Genomic DNA, 26864 nt, shown 5'->3' on the forward strand with positions numbered 1-26864 from the left:
CGGCACCAGTGCCACCGGATTGATCTGCCCTAGCAGGGCTAGACCCTGGTCAGATCCGAGGGTCCTCCCACGTGGAGACCCTCCGAGGTGGTCGCCATATTGTCCACGTGGTCGCCTTCACCATTTTGATCTGTTCGCCGCCCTGTCCGCCGTTCCGATCCGTGCGCACAGAGGCGAGCCGTGCACACAAATACCTTGTGCGCACAACATCGCACACCCAAGTACCGTGCGCATAAGCGACGTGCATAGCCACGCGCTTACTGTGCCGGGCGTATAACTTCGGTCTGTGCGCACAACAACGTGCACATCTCCCTGAGCTCACACCAAACCTACGCGCACAACTTCGCACCGGAGTGCACAACTGTATTTTACGCGCACAAGCCATGGCACCACTGGAAAAGAAACTCAAGGCTCAGGGCCTTTACCCAGTGTGCCACATTAGAACTGCACAACATGAGGAGGCCATGGCCCTGTTTATACAGTACGAAGTTAGGGGATCCAACTCATGGCCTTCCCCAGCCGGTACCGGGTTCCAGCCTCTCGAGCAGTACGTCAGACCTAGCATTGCACAGCGGGACCCCCCCTCAAATGAGGCTCCCCAGGGACACGGCGCCCCTTAGTCTAGACCCAGCATCTATCTCCTGGGTAGAATTCTTCAAAGGTCTGCATACCTTCGTCCACATGCAACCGGGGCCTCCTATAATACGACCACAGACTCCACCAGAGGACCTCAACATCCCGGGACCCTCTATGCCCAGGGAAGTGATCCCACTGCCCAGAAGCCCCACCTTCGGGGACACGGACAACTCGGATGAGGATTCAGAACCCCTGGAGGAAGGGGAACTTCCTCCGGGGACAGAACCCCACCGAACCATGTGATGCTTCTTCAGCAAGGATGAGCTTCCAGACCTGGTCACACATAGCTTAAAAGAGCTTGCTATCCTGGGCACAAGTGCCTCTGGGAAACCTAGGACGAACCCCCTACTAGAGGGACTCCGTCAGACTTCCTGCCATTTCCCACTATTACAAGCCATCCAACAACTAATTGACCTGGAATGGGATGCCCCGGAAACTACGTTCAAAGGGGGTCGGGCTCTGGCAGCCGTGTACCCTCTGGACCCAGTCGCCAAAGATCTCCTGGCATGTCCGAAAGTGGATGCCATGGTCTGCGCAGTCTCGAAGCGCACTACTATCCCGATGGAGGGAGGAGCAGCACTCAAGGATGCTCAAGACAGATGTCTGGAATCTATCCTCAAACAGTCCTTTGATGTCTCCGCTATGTCTTTACAGATCGCGGCCTGCTGTGCCGTGGTGACGCGCGCCTGCTCATCACAGACCAGGAACAACACTCCTGGGGAGGCCCTGGAACCAACAAGTATCATTGCTCGCGAACGCCGCTTCTGATTTGATGCGCACCGCAGCTAGAGGAGTGTCATCCGCCATGGCAGCCAGAAGACCACTCTGGCTCCGAAACTGGTTAGCCGACGCATCCTCCAAAACGAGACTCACAAGAATGCCTTTCAAGGGAACATTCCTGTTCAGAAGCGAACTAGAGAAACTAGCCAACAAATATGGCAAGTCCCCACTGCCGCTGCTACCGGAGGACAGGAATAAGAGAAACCAGAGATCCTTCCCCCGAACCTCCAGGGGCAGAGGATCACAGTGCTTCAACCTATATAGAAGCACATATCAAGCGGCCCGCCCCGCAGGCCAAAGCCAGTCCTTTTGGAACAAGCACAACAAAAGGGGAACCAGCTCGGGCCCAGGCCCCAGCCACACCCCACAATGAAAATCAGCCGACCCGTCCAAAGGAAGAAGCCATAGAGGGCAGACTTGCCCTATCCTACCAAAGATGGGTCGAGATAACTTCAGACAAGTGGGTCCTATCCATCATTCGAGAGGGATATTACCTGGATTTCCACCACCTCCCTCCGGACAAGTTTGTGGAATCCCCCTGCCATGGACCCTTCCAAGAGGATGGCAGTGGAAGCTACACTGACCAGATTGCTAGCCTTAGAGGCTATAACACCGGTGCCTCCACAACAAATAAATACTGGACATTATTCCATCTATTTTATCGTCCCCAAGAAAGAAGGAACGTTCAGACCCATCCTGGACCTCAAGGTGGTCAACCGTCACCTGAAGATTCCTCGCTTCCGCATGGAAACACTACGCTCGGTAATAAGGGCGATACAACCGGGAGAGTTCCTTACATCCCTGGATCTGTTGGAAGCCTATCTACACATTACGATCCATCAAGAGCATCAGCGTTTTCTACGCTTCTTGATCCTGGACCGTCACTACCAGTTCTGGCACTACCATTCGGGTTAGCCACTGCACCCCGGACGATCACCAAGATCATGGTGGTGGCAGCAACACTGAGGAAGGAAGGAAGGAATCCGCGTGCACCCTTATCTAGACGATTGGCTGATCAGAGCAAAATCCCCAGAGGAAAGCCACCAGGCAACCAACAGAGTCAAAACTCTACTGGAGAGCCTCGGGGTGGGTGGTCAACACAAACAAGAGCTGCCTGCAGCCCTCCCAATCTCTAGAATACTTGGGAGTCCGGTTCGACACCAAACAAACAAGGTCATCCTGACACCGACAAGGAGATCAAAACTGATGACCCAGTTGCGAACTTCGCCCCACAGCATGGGATTACCTACAAGTTCTCGGCCTCATGGCATCCACACTGGAAGTAGTGCCATGGGCACGAGCTCACATGAGACCTCTACAACGCTCACTACTATCACGATGAAATCCACTGTCCCAGAACTATACCGTACGACTTCAGCTCCCGGACAGAGTTCGGGCCCAACTACGATGGTGGCTACAAGAAGGCCATCTGAGCCAGGGAACAAGACTATCCTCACCAACCTGGATCCTGCTCACCACGGATGCCAGCCTACGAGGATGGGGAGCACACTGCCAGGAGCTAACTGCCCAAGGGGCAATGGAATAAAGTAAAGTCAGGATAGAACATCAATCGCCTAGAAGCCCGGGTAGTCAGATTAGCCTGCCTACAGTTCGGTCACAGACTCCGAGACAAAGCAGTCAGAGTAATGTCGGATAACGCCATAACAGTGGCCTACATCAACCGTCAGGGAGGAACCAGAAGCCAACAGGTGTCTCTGGAACTAGACCCCTTAATGCCTTGGGCGGAAGCAAATCTTCAAGAGATCTCGGTCATCCACATCGCCGGGAAAGACAACGTCACTGCGATTACCTCAGCAGAGAAAGTCTAGACCCAGGAGAATGGAGGCTGTCGACCACAGCATTCCAATTGATAGTAAACCATTGAAGAACACCAACCATGAGCGTTGGACTGATTTGCCAGGAGGTCCAAGTGTCCAGTTTCTTCAGCCACAGATGGGAACCCCAGTCCCAGGGAATCGATACCCTGGTACAGACCTGGCCACAGGAGACTCTGCTATACACCTTCACGCCGTAGCCCCTATTGGGTGCAATCATCCACAAGATAGAACACCACAGGGGACCAGTACTTCTAGTGGCCCCAGACTGGCTAAGAAGACCGTGGTACACAGACATGCGAAGACTGCTGATAGGGAGCCCCCCTTCCGCTACCTCCACACAAAGACCTCCAACAGGGACCAATCCTCCACGAGGATCCAGCTCGACTCTCTCTTACAGTCTGGCCATTGAGAGGACTTGCCTAAAGAAGAGCGGATACTCGGGGGCAGTAATTGACACCCTACTCTGAGCACGCAAGTTCTCCACATTCCTAACATACATAAGGATTTGGAGAGTATTCGAAGCCTGGTGCGAGGACCGCGACATCATACCACGCTCAGTCAAAATTCCTGCGATTTTGGAATTCTTGCAGAACGGCCTATGGAAGGGATTGTCTCTCAACTCCATCAAGGTACAGGTGGCCGCATTGTCATGCTACGGAACCAAGAGCAAGAGCTGCAGCATAGCCTCTCACCCGGATGTCTCCCGCTTTCTGAAAGGGGTCAAGCAGATCCAACCATCCCTAAAGTGGCCGGTGCCTCTTTGGAACCTCAACCTGGTTCTAGATTTCCTAGCAGGAACCTCCTTCAGACCTCTCCGCGGCCTGTCTCTCCGACTATTAACTTTGAAGACGGTCTTCTTGCTGGCAGTCTGTTCGGCCCGTCGTATATCCAAGCTACAAGCACTGTCCTGCCGAGAGCCATTCCTCAGACTCACCCCGGGAATCATCCAGTTACGCACAGTTCCGTCGTTCCTCCCCAAAGTGGTGTCTGACTTCCATCTCAACCAAACCATCTCGATACCATCGCCAGATGAGCATAAGAATTCAGAAGAGGCTCGAAGTGTACGCCATCTCAACATCAGCAGGCTCCTAGTCTGATACCTGGAAAGATCGGAATCCGTACAAAAGACGGACCATCTATTCATCCTTCACAGCGGGAAGAAGCAAGGGGAAGTGGCCTCGCGAGCAACCATAGCCCGCTGGGTCAAAGAAGTCTTCAAGGCAGCCTACGTAGAAGCAGGCAAGCTACCGCCTTTACAAGTCAAGGCCCATTCCACTAGAGCCCAGACAGTATCCTGGGCAGAAACTAAGATGCTGTCACCCACCGAGATCTGCAGGGCGGCAACAAGGTCCCCCATCCATCCAGGTTTTACCGCCTGGAAGTTCAGGCTCGGGAGGACACAGCATTTGCAAGGGCAGTACTAAGTGGGTCACGGGCAGCCTCCCACCTGGTTCGGGAGTAGCTTTTATACATCCCATTGGTCCTGAGTCCATCTGCTACATGCTAGGAAATGGAGAAATTACTTACCTGATAATTCGTTTTCCTTAGCATGGACAGATGGACTCAACATCCCACCCACGGCTGCCGTTACTCATGGAATTCTCGGGCGACATCCCCGGGAGCGAGTGTTTCACGGTTAAGCCATGCTTTCCTTCAGCTAGGACACCCATCCTACCAGGTGTTGCCATTTCTCGGTTGAGGGCACTGGCGGTCTCCAGCTATAACCAATTCAACCGGTTCAAATTAATTAAGTTAACCAAGTTAACACGGCTGCGAGAATATTAACTAACACTCGGAGAAGAGACCACATATCACCAATCCTCAAAGACCTGCACTGGCTGCCAATTCACTACAGAATCATATATAAATCCATAACCACTATCTTCAAAGCTATACATCAACACTCTCAGCTCAACCTTCAAATTCCTCTCAAAAAATTTACGTCCAACAGACCAATCCGAGAATCCTATAGAGAAACCCTACAAGTACCACACTCCAAATCCATGAGGCACATAACCACCAGAGACAGAGCTTTCTCCACTGCAGGACCAACACTGTGGAATTCCATCCCACCAGATTTGCGACAGGAACCCTGCCTTCCCACATTTAGGAAAAGACTCAAAACGTGGCTATTCATGAAAGCCTTTCCCGAACTAAACTGAACCTATTCCATTATTAAATAGTCGCTCAGACTTTGCCTTAATCATGGTAATTAACATCCCTACCTCATAAGGGCAATTCATTAATGCTTCAAGCACATTGTCTGACATATATACTCTCTCTATTTAATCCCCTGCTTCTTTTTCTATGCTCCAAGTTGTATTACTCCCTTGTTTTATTGTAACTGCATTCCTTAGCCTTTCTCTTGTTTAATGTGTTAATGTTTTATCATTACTATTATTAGGATCAATGTTATTTTTTACCTTTTTGTTCCCTATCCACTTGTTAAATGTAAACCGGCATGATGCGATATTTATCGCGAATGCCGGTATAGAAAAACTTAAAATAAATAAATAAAATAAATAAGTTATAAAGTTAATCAAGTTATTCAAATTATTCAGTCATGCATATATCCACAATGTTTTTCGAGGAGAATACTGAAGAGCTGTACTTCCTGCAGGGGTATATGTACTACAGCTGACATCAGATTGAAATCTGATCCGTCTCCAACTGCTATCAGGAGTAAACTATACCCATTGGTCCTGAGTCCATCTGTCTACATTAAGGAAAACGAAATTATCAGGTAAGTAATTTCTCCAATACGCCAAGCAGCTGAGTTTGAGGGTGGATATCTGTGTTCCCTGTACGTACCCAGATCAGTCCAGACGCCTGGGATTATGCCTCCCCTCCAGCAGATGGAGACAGAGTTTCACTGACGCTGCCATTACAGTATAACCTGGAGTGACACCTGCAGTCCCTCGTATTTCTCTCTCTCCAGCAGATGGAAGAGAGTGCGATCCCTGCAGTATGAAGGATAAAAAACAAAAACCGGAAAGATCACTCCTAGGCCCTGGTGGGGGTATTCCTCCTAGTATTGATTGGAACGAGCAGGGTGTTGGGAACCCTTATCTGTCTCGGGTTGTTGGCCACCCATGGAGGGGAAGAGCTGGTAGGGCCAGCTCCCTTCCCCCCCCCCCCCCCCAGGAGAACAAGTGGACATTGGCAGCTCAGCGCTCCAATCAGGAAAATAACCTTTTTTTTCTTGTCTGTCTGTCTTTCTCTGTTGAATAAAGTTTAAAACAAAAAAAGAAAGAGAGGGTAAGGAGTCAGAGAGAGCAAGCAAGGTTGTGCAGCAAAGTTTTTGGCAGCCAGGAAGGTGGTTTTTCTGCCGGAGGTTGGTTCCTGGGTGGCTATCTGTACCACCATGTAGCACAGCAGGGCTGCTTGGACATGCGGTCGGGCTCGATTTCAGGGGGCGGCTCTTCTGGTGATGGCACACAGCACTTTGTGCCACTCTTTTGGCGATGCGCGTGCCTGATTGTCACGAGCTGGACTGTGTTCCTGCCACCTCTCTGGCGGAGAGAACGGGTCAGGAGCAGTAAATGCTGCATTGGTGCGACTGCCAAAGCACGTCTCTGAAGGAAGCTGCCCCTCCCTCACCAGCCACAGGAAAATCGGTCATTTTGTCTGGGGCCAGGAGGCTCACCAGGCTTGTTTGGGGGGGAGGACCTCCCTCCCCTGTTGTCTCCGTTGGGACAGGGTGCTGTGCACAGCAGGGCGAATGATTCAGATGATGATGGGGAGTTACCTGGTCAGGGATTGCAGGCTTCCACCCCATTCTCCTACAGAGTTTGTCCTGTTTATGCATGAGACATATTTGGCTTGCCAGGCAGCTGGTCGTAGGTCCTCTTGAGAGGCTGTGTGATATGCAACCGGACAAGAGACTTGGGGGGGGGGGGGGGATTTGGAGAAAGGGTGCTCCGAGCGGGCATCCCCGGATCCCATCCCAGGTAAGAGAGCTCTGGTACATCCCAGGAGTCTGGACTGATCCAGGTACGTACAGGGAAAGGAAAATTGGTTCTTACCTGCTAATTTTCGTTCCTGTAGTACCACGGATCAGTCCAGAGTCCCACCCACTTCGCATGCAGGTATTGGAGAGTCCGCTCGTTTAGCATTTCTTTGTTTTTTGGGGTCTGCAGATTGCATTGGTTTTTCAACAGGTTCTGTTCCCACTTGGGATTAGTGAGCCAGAGAAAGGGTGTAATTTGTATATAGTTAAGTTTGGATTTGATCCATTCTGCTTTGATACTGATTCATACTGACAGACTGTAGGTGGCACCTCGGGGATTAGGGCAGAGTCTGTTAAAATTCTGTCTCCATCTGCTGGAGGGGAGGCAAAACCCCAGGAGTCTGGATTGATCCGTGGTACTACAGGAACGAAAATTAGCAGGTAAGAACCAATTTTCCTATGCTGGGCTTGATGGACCCATGGTCTGACCTAGTATAGCATGTTCTTATGTTCTTAATTTTCCTATTTTGGGGGGGTGGGAAGTGGTCCTGGGTAGTCAGATTGGAATCGATGACCGCATTCTTGTCATGCTTGTGGCTTGCAGGCAGCGTCTCTTTGAGAACTTGAGGATGCTCCCTCATGCCCCTGGTGTGCAGATGCAGGCCATCCCGGAAGATGTACTTCCAGATGACAGTGGGGACGAAGATGAGGAGGATCCTGACAAACGCATATCAAGTAGGTGTCAGTAAGGCTTTCAAACACTGTGCACTTGGTGCTCCAAGAACAAAGGGTAAAAGGAACCCACAATAGCACTGCTTTTCATTCAAATGCAGGAATGAATGCCACGGACAGTTATAAGGCAAAATAGAATACCTCTATCCTGCCACTGGACACTGCTTCTTTGAAGCAGAAATCTATTGTAGATGCCTCCATGAGGAGTTGACTTGCTTTGTTTGTTCACAGTTCGCTCTTCTGATAAGAGAATAGTTCGTGATGAAGAATTCTCTGACTCCGAAGATGAAGGCGAGGGTGGTCGCAGAAATGTTGCCAATTTTAAGAAGGCAAAACGTGCCAAAACTGAGGATGAGAAGGCTGGAGAAGAGAAGAGTGGTGAGAATATCCACTGGGGGAGCTGCTGGGGGGAGCGGCTATGTCTGGTCTAACACAGGCTGCACATCAGTAAGCGTGGAGATTGTTTAAAAATATCATCGTAGATGTATTCCACGCATGATTAAAAGGTGACGTGAAAGAGGCTATGTTAGCGGAAAAAAAAATCCTTCTCAAATACAAAACTCTAGCAATCATACACAATTCAACTCCCCACCATTAATATGACAGCATTAACACCCTAATCAAAACTCGCCACTCTCAACGCAACACCAGATCATCAAACAAAGCTTGTCTAGAGATCCCATCAGCATCCACAGCCAAACTCACCACTACCAGGAAAAGAGCTTTCTCAATAGCTGGTCCACATCTATGGAACTCCCTTCCAACATACCTAAGAACCAAAAGAAATACCATATCGTTCAAGAAACTGCTCAAAACTTGGCTCTTCAAACAAGCCTACAAGGATGGGATAGGCTAAACCAACCATTGCACAACACTCTCCCTTATCTCCACAGCCCCCCTCCCCACTGAACAAACTCCCCAACCTTCTCCTTCTATTTACCCTACAATCCCAACCTATACCCTCTCTTCAGCAATGCGACTCAAGCCACCTCACTTACCCTGCTAGAATAACTGTTTTCCCCTCAAAACATCAGTTTCTTTTCCCTTATTTATCCATCGTTTTTCTGTTAGGTTTGTTAACTCTTGCTACAGCTATCATATGTTCCTAATGTTCACTGTTACCAAAATCCTCTTATGTTTTTTATGTATAATGTTTCTGATTTTTTGTATTATGTTGTTTCAAATGTAAACCGGAGTGAAAGCCAACACTAATACTTCAGTATATAAAAACAAACAAACACACAAATAAATAAATAAATACATTGGAAGAAGGATCCATCTGAAGAAAATAGGAAACAGCATAAGTATTGTCAAGTTAAGTGTAAAACATTGATAAGACATGTGAAGAGAATTTGAAATGAAGTTGGCTGTAGATGCAAAAACTCATAATAAAAACTTTTTAAAATATATCCAAAGCAAGAAACCTGTGAGGGAGTTGATTGGACCGTTAGATGATCGAGGGGTTAAAGGGGCACGTAGGGAAGATAAGGCCATCGCGGAAAGACTAAATTAATTCTTTGCTTCAGTGTTTACTGAAGAGGATGTTGGAGAGAGAAACCACATCACAGTGAACCTGGAAGATATGTAGTAGGACAGATTGACAAACTAAAAAATAGCAAATCACCTGGTCCAGATGGTATGTACCCAGGGTTCTAAAAACTAAAAAATGAAATTTCAGTTTCCTGTACATACCCTGATCAATCTAGACTCCTGGGTTTTGCATCCCTGCCAGCAGATGGAGACAGAGAGAATTTTACTGACACTGTTATTTAACCCAGCGTGCTACCTGCAGTCCCTCAATATTTCCTTGTCTCCAGTAGTGGAAAAGGGTAAACAGTGGAGTGCCTCAGGGATCTGTACTAGTGCTTTTCAATATATTTATAAATGATCTGGAAAGGAATATGACAAGTGAGGTAATCAGATTTGCAGATAATACAAAATTATTCAGAGTAGTTAAATCACATCTGGATTGTGATAAATTGCAGGAGGACCTTGCGAGACTGGAAGATTGGGCATCCAAAAGGCAGATGAAATTTAATGTGGATAAGTGCAAGGTGATGCATATAGGGAAAAATAACCCTTGCTGTAGTTACACGATGTTAGGTTCCATATTAGGAGCTACCACCCAAGAAAGAGATCTAGGCGTCATAGTGGATAACACATTGAAATCGTCGGTGCAGTGTGCTGCGGCAGTCAAAAAAGCAAACAGAATGTTGGGAATTATTAGGAAGGGAATGGTTAATAGAACGGAAAATGTCATAATGCCTCTGTATCACTCCATGGTGAGACTGCACCTTGAATACTGTGTACAATTCTGGTCGCCGCATCTCAAAAAAGATATAATTGCGATGGAGAAGGTACAGAGAAGGGCGACCAAAATGATAAGGGGAATGGAACAGCTCCCCTATGAGGAAAGACTAAAGAGGTTAGGGCTTTTTACCTTGGAGAAGAGACGACTGAGGGGGGGGGGGATAGGATAAAGATCTATAAATTCATGAGAGGACTAGAATGGGTAAATGTGAATCGATTATTTACTCTTTCAGATAATAGGATTAGGGGGCACTCCATGAAGTTGGCAAGTAGCACATTTAAAACAAATCAGAGAAAATGATTTTTCCCTGTATGTACCTGGATCAGTCCAGACTCCTGCATTTTGCCTCCACACCAGCAGAGGGAGACAGAAAGTTCTGACAGACTCTGCCTTATATACCTAGGTGCCACCCACAGCAGGTGGTAGGAGTGCTCAGCCCACAGTCTGTGATTACTTAGGGTAGTTGTTAGTTAGCTTCAGGTGGCCAAAGTAAATTTTGGGTTTGCTTTTAATTTCCATTTGAGGGGAATTTTTTTTTTTTTTAAAGAAGAGAGATGGCACAACAACGAAGGATCTCCTCAGCCTCCCAGGGGAAGAGCCAAGCCCCCCTGGTTCATTAGGCAGCTGCGGCTGTGGTCGAGGACCCGATAGCCATTTCATAGCAGCTTAGGGGTTGACACTGGGGATCCCGGCTCACTCACCCCAGGAGTCCTAGCAGCAAGACCTTACCTGTACTGGGCAAGTAAAAAAAAGAAAGAAAAGAAAAGTTACTGCTTCTGCTCTGTGTCTCGGCTCGCCCTTCCCTCCGGCGGTGCTTACTTTGATTTCTCTCTCCCGATCGCGGCAATTTAAAAAAAAAAAAAAGCAAGAGGGGTTCCCTGTAGGTACCAGGATCAGGCCAGACCGTGGGTTATGTCCCCCTTCCAGCAGATGGAGTCAGAGCAACAACTGAGAGGGCAGTCCCTCCTGACTGGTGCGTCCTCTGTAAACCTTCAGTATTTCTCTGACTCCAGCAGATTCGGGTTGCACCTTCGGTTCTCCCATTTCCTTTCTGTGAGAATAGTCTTTGCTGATTTATTTCTCCTGTTGTCTTGTTAACACTTTTTACTTGGATGGATCTTATTTAAAAAAAAAAGAAAGAAAGGCAGAGGCTTTTCATTGTAGCTTTGCTCTACTTTCTAAGGGCTGGAATTTTTTTATGGATTGATGCGGCTGCTTGTTTCTTTACCCACTACAAGCGGATAAAAATGCTTTCTGAAGAAACAAGCAGCCGCGTCAATCCATAAAAAAATTACGGGACTAAAAAGAACAGAGAGAATTTTTTGGATTCTGAAATTTGCTGATTCTAGCCCCTGAAGCAGCAGCTTTGCGAAACATGGTACCGTGTTGGGCATGAATTCATTTCGACTAATGGGGAAGTAGTGCACTTTTTTAAAAATAAATTTTTGTGAAATGCTTTAAAAAATAATCTTTAAAAAATTGGACCAATGATTAAAACCACACCCCTTTGATTTATCGATGGAGCATATTTAATGCTCTAAAAGATATTAAAATCTGGGGTTTATATGATGGTCCCATAGAAGAATATTATTCATGTGTCATTTTTGGTGAATACGTTTTTCTTGTAGTTTATTATTCTTTCGTATTATCCACTAAGGCTTTTTCTATACTATTACTGGCATTAGTAGCATGGGATTTATTTAATGTTTGAGGAGTTGTCAGGGTCCTGGCCTGAATTGACCACTGTTGGAAACGGGATGCTGGGCCTGATGAACCCTCTGTCTGATCCAGTATGGCAGCTTTTTATGTTCTTAATTGTACAAGAAGGAAACGGGACAGTAATTGATGGTGTTTTACTATTTTCACACTCACTTTCTTTTGCAGATTTGAAAGAAGAAGAAAAAGTAAGAGAAGAGAAAACAGAGCCCAAGAGGTGAGTGGAAGACTCAACACACATTAGGTTGGTGAATTAGGCCCAAGTTTGAATGTATTGGTAAAACAGATCAAAGCCTTGTAAATTTCCCGATCCCTCCTCGGGAGGCTTGGAATGCACTGACGCCGTCCTGTCCTGCGTGAGAGGGGTGGGCCTTTATCCTGTAATTATTCTGTATTTGTGTGGGAGGAGTGGTCGGTACCTCTGTACCTGCACTGGGGATGTGGGTGGTGCCCCGGTCCTGTAATTATTCTGTACCTGCACCGGGGATGTGGGCGGTGCCCCGGTCCTGTAATTAATCTGTACCTGCACCAGGGATGTGGGCGGTGCCCCGGTCCTGTAATTATTCTGTACCTGCACCGGGGATGTGGGCGGTGCCCCGGTCCTGTAATTATTCTGTACCTGCACCGGGGATGTGGGCGGTGCCCTGGTCCTGTAATTATTCTGTACCCACATGAGAGGGAACACCAATCTGTGACTGCAGTTAGTTCAGTGGTTTGGGGTTTAGGATCTGGAATTGTTCTGTTTGGTCCTTTTGTAGTTAGAATCTAAGCACAGGTTAGGGGGCCGCAAGCTGAGGACAGTCCCTTTGCCTCGCAGCTGACATTGAGAACCTGTGTAATGTCAGAGGTTAACACCCTCCCATCTAATCCCACTGGGGCAGTCGAGCATTGAGTATGGCAAAAGCAGCAGGATTAAAATTCTTGGGAAAACAAAATAACGTTTTCCTTGAATTGCTTGCTGGGAACATTGCATGCTTTATGGAGACAGGTAATCCCAACCTTGCTTCCAGACCATTTTATTTATGAAGACTTTACATTCTGCCTTTTCCCATAGCAGATTACGTTAAATGTAAATGAACAGAAGCATTAGAACAGCTTACAATCGAATCAGAATTTGCAGTTTCCTAGCGTTTAGCCAAATGGACTCGGGACCAATAGTTATGCTCTCCTGCCAGCAGATGCAGACGGAGTCAGGTTTCAAAGCTGACGTCACTCTTCATGCACCCCTGCAGTGACCTCAGCCCTTCAGTATTTCTCCATCCCCAGCAGATGGTGGACGTGCTTTCCCTATGGGGATCGCTGTACTTTTGGAAGAAGAAATTCTACTTTCAAATTGGAGAAAAGATTGAGCCCCGCTCTCCTGCGGTGATACCTAAAGGTCCCTCCCCCAATTGAGAATTCCTGAGGTGATTTCCGAGATCCCTCAGAGATGTGCCTTGGTCTAGTTGCCGGTTCCCGGCGTGGACTTTGCTGCATAAGCAGCTGAAAGGCAGCGGGTGCAGGAAGCTGAGTGCGGCAGTGATGGCCAAAGCCCTCCCCCCACCCCCACCCCCGCAGCCAGAGACTGTCTCTGTATTCAGCCGGAAAGCGCTGAGCCCAGGTAAGTTTAAAAAAAAAAAGATGATTTACCTCCCAGTTCAGAGACATTTGGAGGGGTTTCGGTGAGACTTCTTCCGGTCTCCTTGCTCGGCGCGCTGTCCCATCGTTCCCAATCCCATTGGGGTAAGGGGAAGTGGGCTCTCGAGCCAGTTGAGCAGCCTCCCAGTGGGCTAGGTCCTGCTTTAAGCTTGGTCGGCACACCGCGTGGTAGGCCACGGCGGTGCTATCTTGCGCGTGTCTTTGTGCGGCTGTATTGCCCTCCATAGTGTTGGTACACGCTGTGTGTATTACGCTGCACGCGTACATATGCACACAACTTACTAGGAGTAGAATACAAAAAAAGCCGAGTGCTTGGGGCTGTGTGTGCGCCTCGCCACGGCCTGCGCATGCGCCCGAAATCTGTGCTCATAAAATTTTAAGCGCAAGCCAATTGAAAGCGCAGTTACCATCGCTAATGGCTCCAGCAGCAAAGAAACACAAGCGCCTTTCTCTCTGCACTGCTTGTGATATTAGGGCTGTGCAGTCTGACCTGGGTTCTTGCTTATGTCAGCACTATGAGGAAACCCAGGGAGAGTTGGCCTCACCGGACATTGCTTTCCCCTGCTCCTCCAGTTCAGAGGATGGGTCAGCCACAGCCTTAACTGGATGTACCCCGGGACTGGGTCATCCATGAGAGAGGGAAATTCGGCGGCACCTAACCCAGTACCTCCTTGGGCTAGACATCGACCTGGCTGCCTTCTCTTGGGTGGAAATTTTTCAAGGCCTTCAAGCCTTTGTACAGGCGCAGTCTGCTAACTCACTTGCCCCTGTCCGGACGGAGCCTCAGCCGGTAAGCGCGTCCTCTCCCAGTCCTATTGGCAGACCTTGAGGCATTCTTCACCTCACCAAGGGTGTCCCTGGCAGAGACCCGGATGGCACAGATGAAGAGGTTCCTTAGAAGATGGGGAAATTCCCCCTGGTTTAGAACCGTATCAGATCATGTTACGGTGTTTCCATAGAGACGAATTGCCGGCCCTGGGACAGACTCTGACGGAACCAAAGAAGAATCCCTTTCTGATTTCTCTACGGAAAGCCTCTTGCTACTTTCCAGTACTGAAAACCATCCAGGAGTTGATTCACCTGGAATGGGACACCCTAGAAGCAAGTTTTAAAGGTGGACAAGCGTTAGAAACTCTATACCCTTTGCAAAGACATCTTTGCAAAAAAAGACCTTTGCAAAGACTTCTTTGCAAAAAAAATACACAACTTCTCATTCGACTCCAAAGCCTTATTTTCATTTGTATCATCTCTAACAAAACCATCCCTACCTATCATCCCTGACGAACAAGCATCCAACAAAGCCATGGAACTAGCAATATACTTTGACAAGAAGATCACCAACCTTCTCAAGCCTATCTCTTCTCTACAGCCGACAGCAATGCTCCTCAACACCGACCAAGAAATTCAGCCTGTCATCCTTCGAAACCCCATCATCAGTGGAAATCGAAATCATTCTCAATAAGCTTAAACCCTCCTCACATCCATTGGATGCCATACCCTCCAATCTTCTACTAGCTATTCCTAACACCATGTCCAAAGCATTAGCAGACATCATAAACTGCTCTTTAACTCAAGGAAAAGTCCCAGAACAACTAAAAATAGCCATACTGAAACCCCTAATAAAAAAAACCTAACCTCTCAACGGATGACCCTGCAAACTACCATCCAATCGCTAACCTCCCCCTGATCTCAAGAGTGATGGAAAGATTTGTTAACAAACAACTGGCCGAGTACCTAGAGGAGAACAACATACTCTCCCCTTTCCAGTTCGGATTTAGGAAATCGCAAAACACAGAAGCGCTACTCGCATCATTATCTGACACTATCCTCCTAAATCTTGAAAAAAACCAACCATACCTCCTCGCGCTTCTTGACCTATCCACCGCCTTCGACACAGTTAATCATTCCATCCTTCTCGAGCGGCTATCTGATATAGGAATTCAAGGAGAAGCTCACAGCTGGTTCCAATCATTCTTGGAGAATAGATTCTATAAAGTCAAGATCAATAATGAAGAATCAATTCCCATCAAATCAATCCGAGGAGTCCCGCAAGGATCATCTCTTTCCCCAACACTTTTTAACATTTATCTGCTACCACTCTGCCACCTACTCTCCAGCCTTAATCTAAAGCATTATATTTTCGCTGACGACATTCAGATACTTCTTCCCATCACAGAATCCCTGCAAAAAACTTGGGCACATTGGAACAACTGCTTACAATCTATCAATACTCTGCTATCCAGCTTGAACCTCATACTCAATCATAACAAAACTGAAATCCTCATCTCACCGGATGAAAACCATATTCTCACCAACTCCCAAAACGCAACACAATTCGCAAAATCATACATTAACCACTCCCCATCTGTCAGGGACTTAGGGGTGTGACTCGACAATCAATTTAACCTTAAATCCTTCGTCCACAATACCACTAAAGAATGTTTTTTCAAACTTCAAGTGCTCAAAAATCTGAAACCGCTGCTTCATTTCAGCGACTTCCGATTAGTAATTCAGTCCATAATTCTGTCAAAATTAGACTACTGCAACTCCCTTCTACTAGGTCTCCCTGCCATATCCACAAAACCGTTACAAATGGTGCAGAATGCTGCGGCGAGGTTACTCACCAACTCAAATAAAAGAGCACACATCACACCAATTCTACATGGCCTTCACTGGCTTCCTATAAAATCCAGGATCACCTTCAAGACATTAATGATGATGATTCACAAGGACATTATGGGCATCGCCCACCTTCATCTAAACACGCAACTCCGCCCTCACACATCACAAAGACCCATCAGATACAATTACAAAGGATCATTATATGCTCCTCCGGTCAAATCCCTATTAAGAAAACGAGCACTCTCTACAGCAGGGCCCACCCTCTGGAACTCATTACCTCCGGAACTTCGCCTAGAAACATGCCATCAAACTTTTAAGAAACACTTAAAAACATGGCTCTTCCGGCAAGCCTTCCCGGAATCGAAGGAGCACTCAGAGGCAATATAGAACAATACAAATCTCTTGAACGCCCCCAAACCCCACTGCACCTGATTACGCCTTATACGGACAATCCACAGGTTATGAAAGTCACCACTGTAGATGCTCTAGTTCATCAGCTCTCGTTATGCTCAGATCTTACCATTCAACTTTGTACACTGTTACCTGATACACTCAATTATTTCACTATTTATTGTAGATATTTTTTTACGGCTTTTGAACACTGTTTGACATGTTATTGATATCTATTTAATAGTCACGTTCTTATGTTCAGAAACTCTGTTTAATATTTACGTTCTCATGTTCTAAAAAACTCTGTTCTATGTAACGCCTTAACAGCAACTGTTTTGTTCTGTGGAAACCGACCTGATTTGATATGTGTATCGAGAATGTCGGTATATAAAAATTCTAAATAAATAAATAAATAAATAAATATACCCACTGGATACGGCAGCGAGAGAACGTTTGCATTTCCCTAAATGGATGCGCTGGTCTGGGCCATCTCTAAGCGAACCACTATCCTAGTGGAGGGAGGAGCAGCCTTAAAGGATGCACACGATAGGTGGATGGAGTCCATCCTTAAACAGGCCTTTAACAATAGGGACGAATTCCAGAGCTGTTATGGAACCTGCTGCCGCCTTTTTAGCTGACGCGGGCTCAGACCTAGTCCGTACCTCGGCCAGAAGAGTGGCCTCAGTGGTGGTGGCCAGAAGACAACTATAGCTGTGGAATTGCTCAGCAGATGCAACCTCCAAGGCAAATCTCACAAAGATGCCCTTTAAAGGATCACTTCTCTTCCCTGTAGGTACCGGATCAGTCCAGACTCCTGGGTTTTGCCTCCACACCAGCAGATGGAGACAGAGCAAAACTTGACAGGCTCTGCCATAAATACCAGAGTGCCACCCACAGCTTGTCAGTATTACTCTGTCTCCAGCAGATGGTCCGGGTGCACCTCCCACAGTCTGAATTGATTTAAAAAAAAAAAAAAAAGGCGAATTGAAAAAGCTGACCTGTAAAGGGGGCGAATCTCCAGTTCCCTGGCTACCAAAACATAAGAGAAAGCAGTTTCAGCACCCCTCGCCTAAGAGGGGTCGTTCCAAGGGCTCCCATCGCTTTTGCCCCTACAGAAATTCGACATTTCAGAGGTCTTGGTCCTTTCGGAGCCGACAGCACAAGAGGGGCAGGCTTGGGTTCAGGTTCATCCTGAACCCTCCCCTCCCCCACCCTCGGAACAAGGAGATAGGGGGTCAACTGTCCCTCTTCTACTAACGGTGGGTCAAGATCACTTTGGACAAATGAGTACTGGAGGTCATACTGAGAAGGTTATGCACTGGAATTTTGCAGCACTCCTCAGGACATATTCATGATATCTCTTTGCCATTCCCAGCACAAGAAGCAGACAGTGGAGACTACCCTGTTGAGGCTCCTCAGGATGAGGGCTATAATCCCAGTACCTGTGCCCCAGGAAAATATGGGGCGTTATTCCATCTATTTCATAGTACCCAAGTAGGAAGGTTCCTTTCGCCCCATCCTGGACCTCAAGACAGTCACCCGACATCTATGAGTGATTCATTTCCACATAGAAACCCTACGTTCTGTGATAAGGCCGTACAATCAAGAGAGTTTTTAACTTCCCTGGACCTATCCAAGGTGTACCTGCATATTCCAATCCATCAAGAACATAATTTCCTACACTTTGCAGTGCTGGGTTGCCATTATCAGTTTCGGGCACTGCCCTTTGGCCTGGCCATTGCCCCCAGAACATTTTCCAAGATTATGGTGATTGTAGAGGCAGCGTTGAGAAAAGAGGGAATCCTGGTGCACCAGTACTTAGACGACTGGTTGATCTGGGCAAAGTCAGTGGAAGAGATTCTCCAGGTGACCAACAGGGTGACCTCCTTGCTTCAGGAACTTGGTTGGGACAAAAGCAGTCTCAAACCCTCCCAGTCCTTGGAATATCTGGAAGCCCAATTTGACACCAAGCAGGGCAAGGTTTTCCTTCCGACTACACAGATAAGGAAGTTGATGTCCCAAATGCATCGATTGATGAGCACAATACGCCCAACGGTTTGGAGCTATCTTCAAGTTCTCAGTTTAATGGCGGCAACCCTGGAAGTAGTGCCGTGGGCGAGGGCACACATGCGAACTCTTCAGTGCTCCCTGCTGTCACGTTGGAACCTGCAGTCTCAAGACTATTTGATTTGCCTCCACTTACTGATGGAAATGTGCTCTCGGCTCCAGTGGTGGCTGCAGGAAGCTCATCTGGGCAGGGATGTACCCCTGTTCTCTCCGAACTGGCTGGTCCTCACGAAAGACACGAACTGACAGCCCAGGGACGTTTTACCAAGGAAGAGGCCCTCTGGAACATTAACCACTTGGAAGCCCGGGCAGTCAGATTGACATGTCTACAATTCAGCCACATACTCCAGAGTCAAGCAGTCTGTGTAATGTCAGACAACGCAATGACGGTAGCCTACATCAACCGCCAGGGTGGAACCAAAAGCCAGCAATTGTCACAAGAGATAGGCCTCCTTATGGAATAGGTGGAAATACATCTACAGATCTCAGCCTCCCACATCGCAGGAAAAAACAACATCAGAGCAGACTTTCTAAGCAGGGTGAATCTGGATCCAGAAGAGTGGGCGTTGTCAGCCAAAGCCTTTCAGCTGGTAGTAGATCGCTAGGATCTCCTCCTGTCCATCGACCTGCTGGCCGCATCGAAGGGTTCCTGATCCTCTTCAGTTGCAGAAGAGATCAGTGGTCCCTGGGGATCAATGCTCTCGTTCAAACCTGGCTGGAAGAGGAACTGCTATATGCCTTCCCTCCGTGGCCCCTTCCTGCGCAGAGTCATTTGCAGAATTGAGCGCCAAAAAGGATTAGGCCTACTAGTAGCTCCAGAGGGGCCCAGGCGTCCATGGTATGTGGACATGCAGAGACTCCTGGTGGAGACCCCCCTGTGCCTCCCACCGCACAGGGACAGGGTCTGGTCCTTCACGAAGTCTGGCCCTTGAGAGGGTTCGCCTGATGAAGTGAGGATATTCGGCGACAGTAATTGCCACCTTACTCCACGCGAGGAAGTTCTCTAGGTCCCTAGCGTATGTGCGGGTCTGGAAAGTATTTGAGGCATCGTGCAAGGAACGCGGTGTTTCCCCTCTGACAGTCAAAATCCCACTAATTCTGGAATTTTTGCAAGATGGCTTGAATAAAGGTTTGACCCTTAACTCCTTGAAAGTCCAGGTAGCGGCGCTCTCCTGTTTCAGGGGCAAGGTTAACGGAACCCACCTGTTGGCTCATCCGGACATGGCTGTTTTCTGAAAAGGGTGAAGCACCTCCGGCCACCACTACGATAGCCATTCCCTTGTGGAATCTTAACCTAGTATTGGAGTTTTTGTCAGGGCCTCTTTTCAGCCGTTTCGCAGTCTTTCCTTGTGTTTATTAACCTTGAAAACGGTGTTCCTGGTGGCTGTATGCTTGGCACGTCGCATCTCTGAACTACAGAGAACCGTTCCTCCGGATGACTCCAGGAGGTTACAGCTTCATACCGTTCCATCCTTCTTGTCCTCTGTAGTCTTGGACTTTCATTTGAATTAGTCCATTTCATTACCATCCCTAAATAAGCACAAGGATGTGGAAGAATACTGCCGCCTCCATCATTTGAATGTCAGTAGACTTTTGGTGTGGTATATGGAAGTTTCAGAACCGATCTGAAAATGGGCTGCCTGTTTATCCTTCCCGGTGGAAGGAAGCAGGGCGAACCAACTTCACGGGCTACCATAGCTCTCTGGATTAAGGAGGTAGTCACGGGAGTCTATGTGGAGGCAGGAAAGCCATTACCTTCTCAGGTTAAAGCTCATTCCACTAGGGCTCAGGCAGTCTCATGGGCGGAAGCTTAGACTGCTGTCTTCCATCGACATCTGCCGAGCAGCGACGTGGTGCTCCTTACACATCTTCTCAGGTTCTATCGCCTGGACGTTCAGGCTCGGGAGGACGCAGCCTTTGCAAGGGTGGTGTTAACCGGACCGCAGGCAGCCTCCCGCCCCGATCGGGAGTAGCTTTTGTACATCCCATTGGTCCTGAGTCCATCTGGCTCACGCTAGGAAATGGAGAAATTACTTACCTGATAATTTCGTTTTCCTTAGTGTAGACAGATGGACTCAGCATCCCACCCGCGGCTGCCCATGAACAATGCCAAGGAACCACCCATGAATCTCAATCCCAAAGAGGTTACGGGTAAGCCATCACCCTATCCCTAGATCTGGGCATCTAAGATATTGCTGGGAATTCAGCGCTTATGTTTGGTTGAGTACAGTTATGGTCACCAGTTTTAATCAAGTTCTTAATCAAGTTATTAAATTGTACTCAAGTTTTTCAATAGTATGACCACAGTGGCTTTTGAAGAGAATCCTGAAGGTCTGAAGTCACTGCAAGGGTCCATCTAGGGTGACATCAGCTTTGAAATCTGACTCCGTCTCCCATCTGCTGGCAGGGGAGCACAACCCATTGGTCCTGAGTCCATCTGTCTACACTAAGGAAAGCGAAATTATCAGGTAAGTAATTTCTCCATTATAGTAGCATTGGGATCCAACACAGCAAAACCCATTTGTAAACAGTTTCTCAAGATAGTCCCTCGTCGGGGTTTCAGGAATTTGGGCTGAAGACATGGGTCTTGGGGATTAGAAGGTATCGAGATTGGTATGGACATATTTATTAAACCAATTTGTTTCCATCCCTCCCTGTCTGAGTTTGGCTTTCTCTTAATTCTGCAGGTTAAAGGAAGAGACAAAATCTGCTTAAGATCTGCCTGAAACTGGACCTCTCCCTGCCTGCTGGGGACATGGAAGGAGGAGCTTTTGGGGAGGGGGGGGGTTGGAATCAGACTCCTCCTTGCCTGCTTGGGACATGGAGGGTGGAGTTGGGGGGTGAGGGTTGAGTGCCTTCCGGTCTATCTCTGGGCTGTACTGCACCCCCAAGGTGGAGAAGTGGTCAAGCAGCTCTGAAGAGGGAAAGGGTTTCCCAGTGACTCGGTGAGAAGAGGGTCAGAGACCCTTATTTATGTCTTATATGTACTCATGAAGCCAACGGACCTCAGCCCCTTCTTTGTGTCCCAAGCAGGGGCCTTGCACTGCTACCTCCTCTGTTCTTTTAAATTCTGGAGCCCCTGGCAACTTGTTTGAAGCTGTGCTGGTATTTTTCTGGAGTTGTCTTCCTGGTTCTGCCTTCTCTCGCTCTCTCTCTGTTGTGGTGGCCTTTGCAGAAAGCTGAGAGGATGTTGCCGTTTCTGGGCAGTTTTCAGCCTAATAAATGCTGCTAACTTCACACAGGTCTTGTGGGGGCAGGGGCCATGTGTAAATTTTGTACAATCTTTGTGGTGCTGGGTTGGATGTGTGCAGTCAGTGGCACACAGGGCATGCCCATGCGTCCTGTGAGAGAGACTGCTTGGGAAGACGTCATGCTTGGCTGGTTTTCCCTCAGATAGTTTTATTTTCATTTTGGAAATCTTTGTAATAAAACTGGCTTATTTCTACCTGGTTGTGTGCCGTGATTGAGATGCTGCTGTGCTCACTGCCGGACTTGTGCCTGATTATTTCTATATTTTGAAGGTAAAACATGCTTAGTAGTGACTGCAGCCCAAATTAGTGATGTGGCTTGGAATTGCTTAACCTGTGCTGTGCTCCCCAGGCTCTTGCAGGTGTAGCCAGCAGCAAGCAGAGAGATGGTTCTCAAAGGGCCATCCTTTGCTCCTTCCATGTGACCGGGGTTGACCAATGGCACCGGTAGCCCCTGTCACATGGTAAGGACAAAGGGCCACGGCGCCATTTTGTTTACTGGCAGCCGACGGCCCGAGAGCAGGAGATCGCTCCCGGGACCCCTGCTGGACCACCAGGGACTTTAGGCAAGTTTTGGGGGTCGGGAGGGGTTGTAATTAACTACATTTTAAGGGTTGGGGTGACTGTTTTGTTTTTTTTTTTTGGGGCGAAAATTGCCGAGAAAAAACAAACTCCTTGGAAAACAGTTTTCCACGAGTTGCCTGACCCGACATAAAAAAAACAAACTATGCACATCCCTAATATATATCTCGTGCAGCTTTCCAGCAGTCCTCCCATAAATCTGGTCACAGACCCTGTGGTGTTGACTCAGGAAGAGGGGATGTTGTACCATTCCAAGCTTTCAGCTCTCGACCTCACAGCTTGGATGTTGAACACTTACTCATCGCTGACTCCACTTACCTACAGCGATTGTGAACAGACTAGTTTCATCTAGGAAGCCTTCAACTTGAAGAAATGATGTCTTCAAATGGCACAGGTATGCCAAGTGGTGTCAAATTTGTAGACCCATTTGTGTGCAACCCTAAGTATCTTCTGCAATATTTGCTCCACCTTTCTGACTCAGGCCTCGAAGCTGCTTACCACATGCAATTAGATAGCAAGTTGATCTCTACCTACCCACTGCTACCTCATTTCATGAAAGCCTCCGTACAAAAGGCACCTGAATGTAGTCCTCTCCCAACTAATAGCCTCCCTTTCAGCCACTGGAGTCAGCCTCAGGGAAGTTCTTGCAGGGAAGATGGTGTTCCTTGTTGCAGTGACTTCAGGTAGGAACATGAACAAACTCCGCGCTCTCATCCACTATCCTCTCTGTACATGCAGTTCTTCCACAAAAGGGTGGTTCTCCATACTCACCTGAAGTTTCTGCTAAAGGTCACCTTGATTTTCTATATCAGTCAATCCATCGTATTGCCTTCCTTTTTTTCCTAGGCCTTATCTGCATGAAGGTGAAAAAGCCCTACATACTTTGGACTGCAAAAGGCCTTAGCATTTTATGCTAAAAATACTCAGCCACATTCTAAAACCTCCCAACTATTTGTTTTGTATGATCCTAACAGGCTAGAAGTAGTGGTTGCCAAGCATATCGTAACTAACTGGCTGGCTGAGTGCATTCACCACTGCTACACCTTAGCAGCACCGCAAGTCACAGACTTTGTAAAAGCTCATCACGTGAGAGCCATGACTCCTCCTAGCTATTGAAAATATTTGCAGAACTGCAGCTTGGTCTTCCATTTATACCTTATGTCCTACTGCTATCTTGATAACCTATGGAAGACTGAAGGTAAATTTGGAGAAATAGTTTTGCAAAATCTGTTCCTTACTGTAGTCCACTCCCCATGGTGGGAGCCCATTAGATTCTGCTCTGCTGCAACCCTCAGCTTGGGCCTCTCCACATATAATAACTAATTCAGCCTGCTTTTTGATGGAGAAACCAAATTTGATTTTCCCTGTATGTACCCGGATCAGTCCAGACAGTGGGTTGTGTCCCCCTTCCAGCAGATGGAGTCAGAGCAAAATTGTAAGGACGGCCCCTTATAGGGTAGAGCACCCTCTGCGTCCCTTCACTATTACTCTGACTCCAGCAGATGAAGGTCACACCTGCGGTTTCCCTTTTTCTTCATAGATTTTCTTTCTAATTTTCTGTCTTGGGATGGATCATTAAAAAAAAAAAAGAAAGAAAGAGGGAAATTCCTAACTTAGAGGATCTGTGAAGGACTTCCTCCTTCCACTGTGAAACTTGCAGTCAGAACTTGGGTACTCCCAAATTGTCTACTTTATCTTTGTTTTGGGGTAAGTTCTGTTGTTTTCTTTTTACTTCTCTGCCAGCTGGGGTGCACATTGGTGGTCCAACCTCTTCCCCTCCGGCCGGCTGCTCTGAGACGTCGTCTTCCTCGGAACAGCCCCCACAGGCGCCATTCCTCTGTGCTCCTCCTGCCTTACCTAGCCAGCGCAGGTTCCGCTTGTGGCTGCTGCTATTTCCGGAGGGTGGTTCTTGCAGGTCCCGTTTCCCCTACGATGCCGCGCCCAGCGAGATGCTGTGCCTGCGGGGAGCCCGGATTGTGGCTCTCCCTCGAAGGCCTATGTTCCAGCTGCCTCTCCAGCGGGGAAGGCACCTCGAGCCCAGGGGGCCGTTCTTCTTCGCGCACGACCTCAGACAGGCCAGCCCCGTTCCCGTCCAACACGGGAACGGTGGCCATCTTGCCGCCTCCTCTGCCTGCCCGGAGCAGCCAGACTCCGTTGCTGATGGTGGTTTTCCACTAGCACCGCCGATCCTGACTCCCGTGATACTCCCAGCCCCAAAGCCTCCTTCGGGGCACCCTTCAGAGAACCCCCCACCGGGACCACCCCTGCACTTCTCCGTGGACTTTATCCTTTAATGCATACTTAGCTCGCATGGACCCTGCCTCCGCCCCACCGCCTGCCAAGGTTTTCAGGCTGAATGAGCCTGGGAATACTGGGGCTCCCCTCCAACCCCCCAGGGCTTCCATGAGGCCTGGGGCCCACCTGAGGGCCAGTACCCCCAGTGTCCAAGGCTCCATCTCAAGGGTCCTCCCGGGTGCGGGTGGTCTCTCACCTGTCCGTTCCCAGTCTCCCTAATCAGGATCCGGATATTGACCCTATCCTGGACAAACCCCTTCCCGCCCATGCCAGTCGAGGGTGATGACCCCCCGAGTGTTACGTCTTTTTTTCAAAGGGATGAGTTAGATCCCCTTATTCCCCATGTGCTTGACGAACTGGACATTGAGGCCCCACAAGACACCTCAGGCCCCAGCACAACGTCAAGGAAGGGAGATCCTGTCCTGGCGGGCCTCTGTCCACCAGCCAAGGCGTTTCCTTTTCATCCTATGCTCCTCCAGCTGTTGTCTTGGGAGTGGGATACTCCGGACGCTTCTCTAAGGGTCAGCAGAACAATGGACAAGTTGTACCCACTTCCTGAAGACTTGGATCTTCTCAAGGTCCCCAAAGTGGACGCATCAGTGTCGGTGGTCACGAAAAGAACAACTATCCCAGTCACTGGGGGTGTAGCACTCTGGGACATGCAGGATCGCAAGTTGGCGGTATACCTCAAAAGGGTCTTTGAGGTGTCCGCTCTGAGGGTCAGGGCAGCTGTCTGTAGCTACCTTATGCAAAGAGCAGGACTCAGATGGGTGCAGCAGCTTCTCGGTTCACAAGAGCTATCTTCGCAAGAGGCACAGCAGGCAGAACGTCTGGAAGCAGTCATAGCTTATGGGGCAGATGCCTTTTACAACCTACTCTGGGTACTGGCCAGGTCATGGTCTCAGTAATCTCGGCCAGGTGTCTGCTTTGGCTCCACAACTGGTCGGCGGATTCCTCTTCCAAGTCTCAGCTGGGCTTCCTGCCTTTTAAAGGGAAGTTACTGTTCAGGGAGGAACTGGACCAACTCATCAAGTCCCTGGGTGAGAATAAGGTGCACAAGTTACCCGAGGATCGTCCTCGCAGTACCAGGACTTTCACTGCTACTTGCTCCCAATTTTGGGGCCAACGTCATTTCCACCAGTCACGGACACTCCTGCAGAGGACTCCCTCCTCCAAGTCACAGTCCTGGTCCCATTCCTTTCGGGGACGGAGATCGTCCAGGGATAGCCCCTCTCAAGGGGCTTCCGCCAAGTCCTCTCAATGATGTGTTGCTGGCCCACTCCTCGGTGCCCAGGATAGGGGGTCGGCTGTCTCTCTACTACGAGGAGTGGGTCAAAATCACCTCAGACCAATGGGTCCTGGATATTCTAAAGCACGGCTATGCGTTAGAATTTGCTCGACCTCTAAGAGATCGAGTTGTCTTCTCCCCTTGCGGACCAGTGCCCAAACAACGCGTAGTTCGCCAGACACTGGATCATCTCCTGGACTTGGGGGCCATCCTCCCGGTGCCCTTGGGAGAACAAGGGTCAGGCCATTATTCCATCTACTTCGTGGTTCCCAAAAAGGAAGGCTCCTTTCGTCTCATCCTCGACCTCAAGATGGTCAACAGATCCCTCAAGATTCCCAGTTTCTGGATGGAAACCTTGAGTTCCGTGATAGCGGCGGTACACGAAGGGGAGTTCTAGCTTCCTTGGATTTGACAGAGGCCTATCTACACATACCCATCCTCCGGGATCATCAGCACTATCTCCACTTCAAGATCCTTGGCCTGCATTTCCAGTTCCAGGCTCTCCCATTTGGACTGGCGACTGTGCTGCGCACGTTCACCAAGGTGATGGTGGTAGTAGCGGCGGCACTCCGGAAGGAAGGAATCCTGGTCCCACCCCTACATGGACGACTGGCTTATCCATGCGAAGTCCAAGGATATGTGCTAGCAGACAGTTGACAGAGTCCTCCAGCTCCTCCGTTCCCTCGGATGGGTCATCAATCTGGCAAAGAGCAGTTTGGTCCCTTCACAGACAATAGATTTCTTAGGGGCTCATTTCGACACCAGTCTGTGC

General features: G+C 48.6%; 1 protein-coding gene across 1 annotated transcript in view; it reads left to right on the forward strand.

The window, feature by feature from the left end:
• Positions 1–22124, forward strand: part of HDAC1 (histone deacetylase 1) — a 49257-nt gene extending 27133 nt beyond the window's left edge. The window contains exons 11-14 of the mRNA XM_029619842.1: positions 7808–7938; positions 8167–8313; positions 12131–12179; positions 21367–22124. Coding sequence (XP_029475702.1) covers positions 7808–7938; positions 8167–8313; positions 12131–12179; positions 21367–21394 — 355 coding nt within the window. The 3' untranslated portion in view covers positions 21395–22124. The remainder of the gene's footprint in view (positions 1–7807; positions 7939–8166; positions 8314–12130; positions 12180–21366) is intronic.
• Positions 22125–26864: the final 4740 nt, after the last annotated feature.

The sequence above is a fragment of the Rhinatrema bivittatum genome, chromosome 11 (assembly GCF_901001135.1).
Source record: "Rhinatrema bivittatum chromosome 11, aRhiBiv1.1, whole genome shotgun sequence".
Classification (NCBI taxonomy): Eukaryota; Metazoa; Chordata; class Amphibia; order Gymnophiona; family Rhinatrematidae; genus Rhinatrema; species Rhinatrema bivittatum.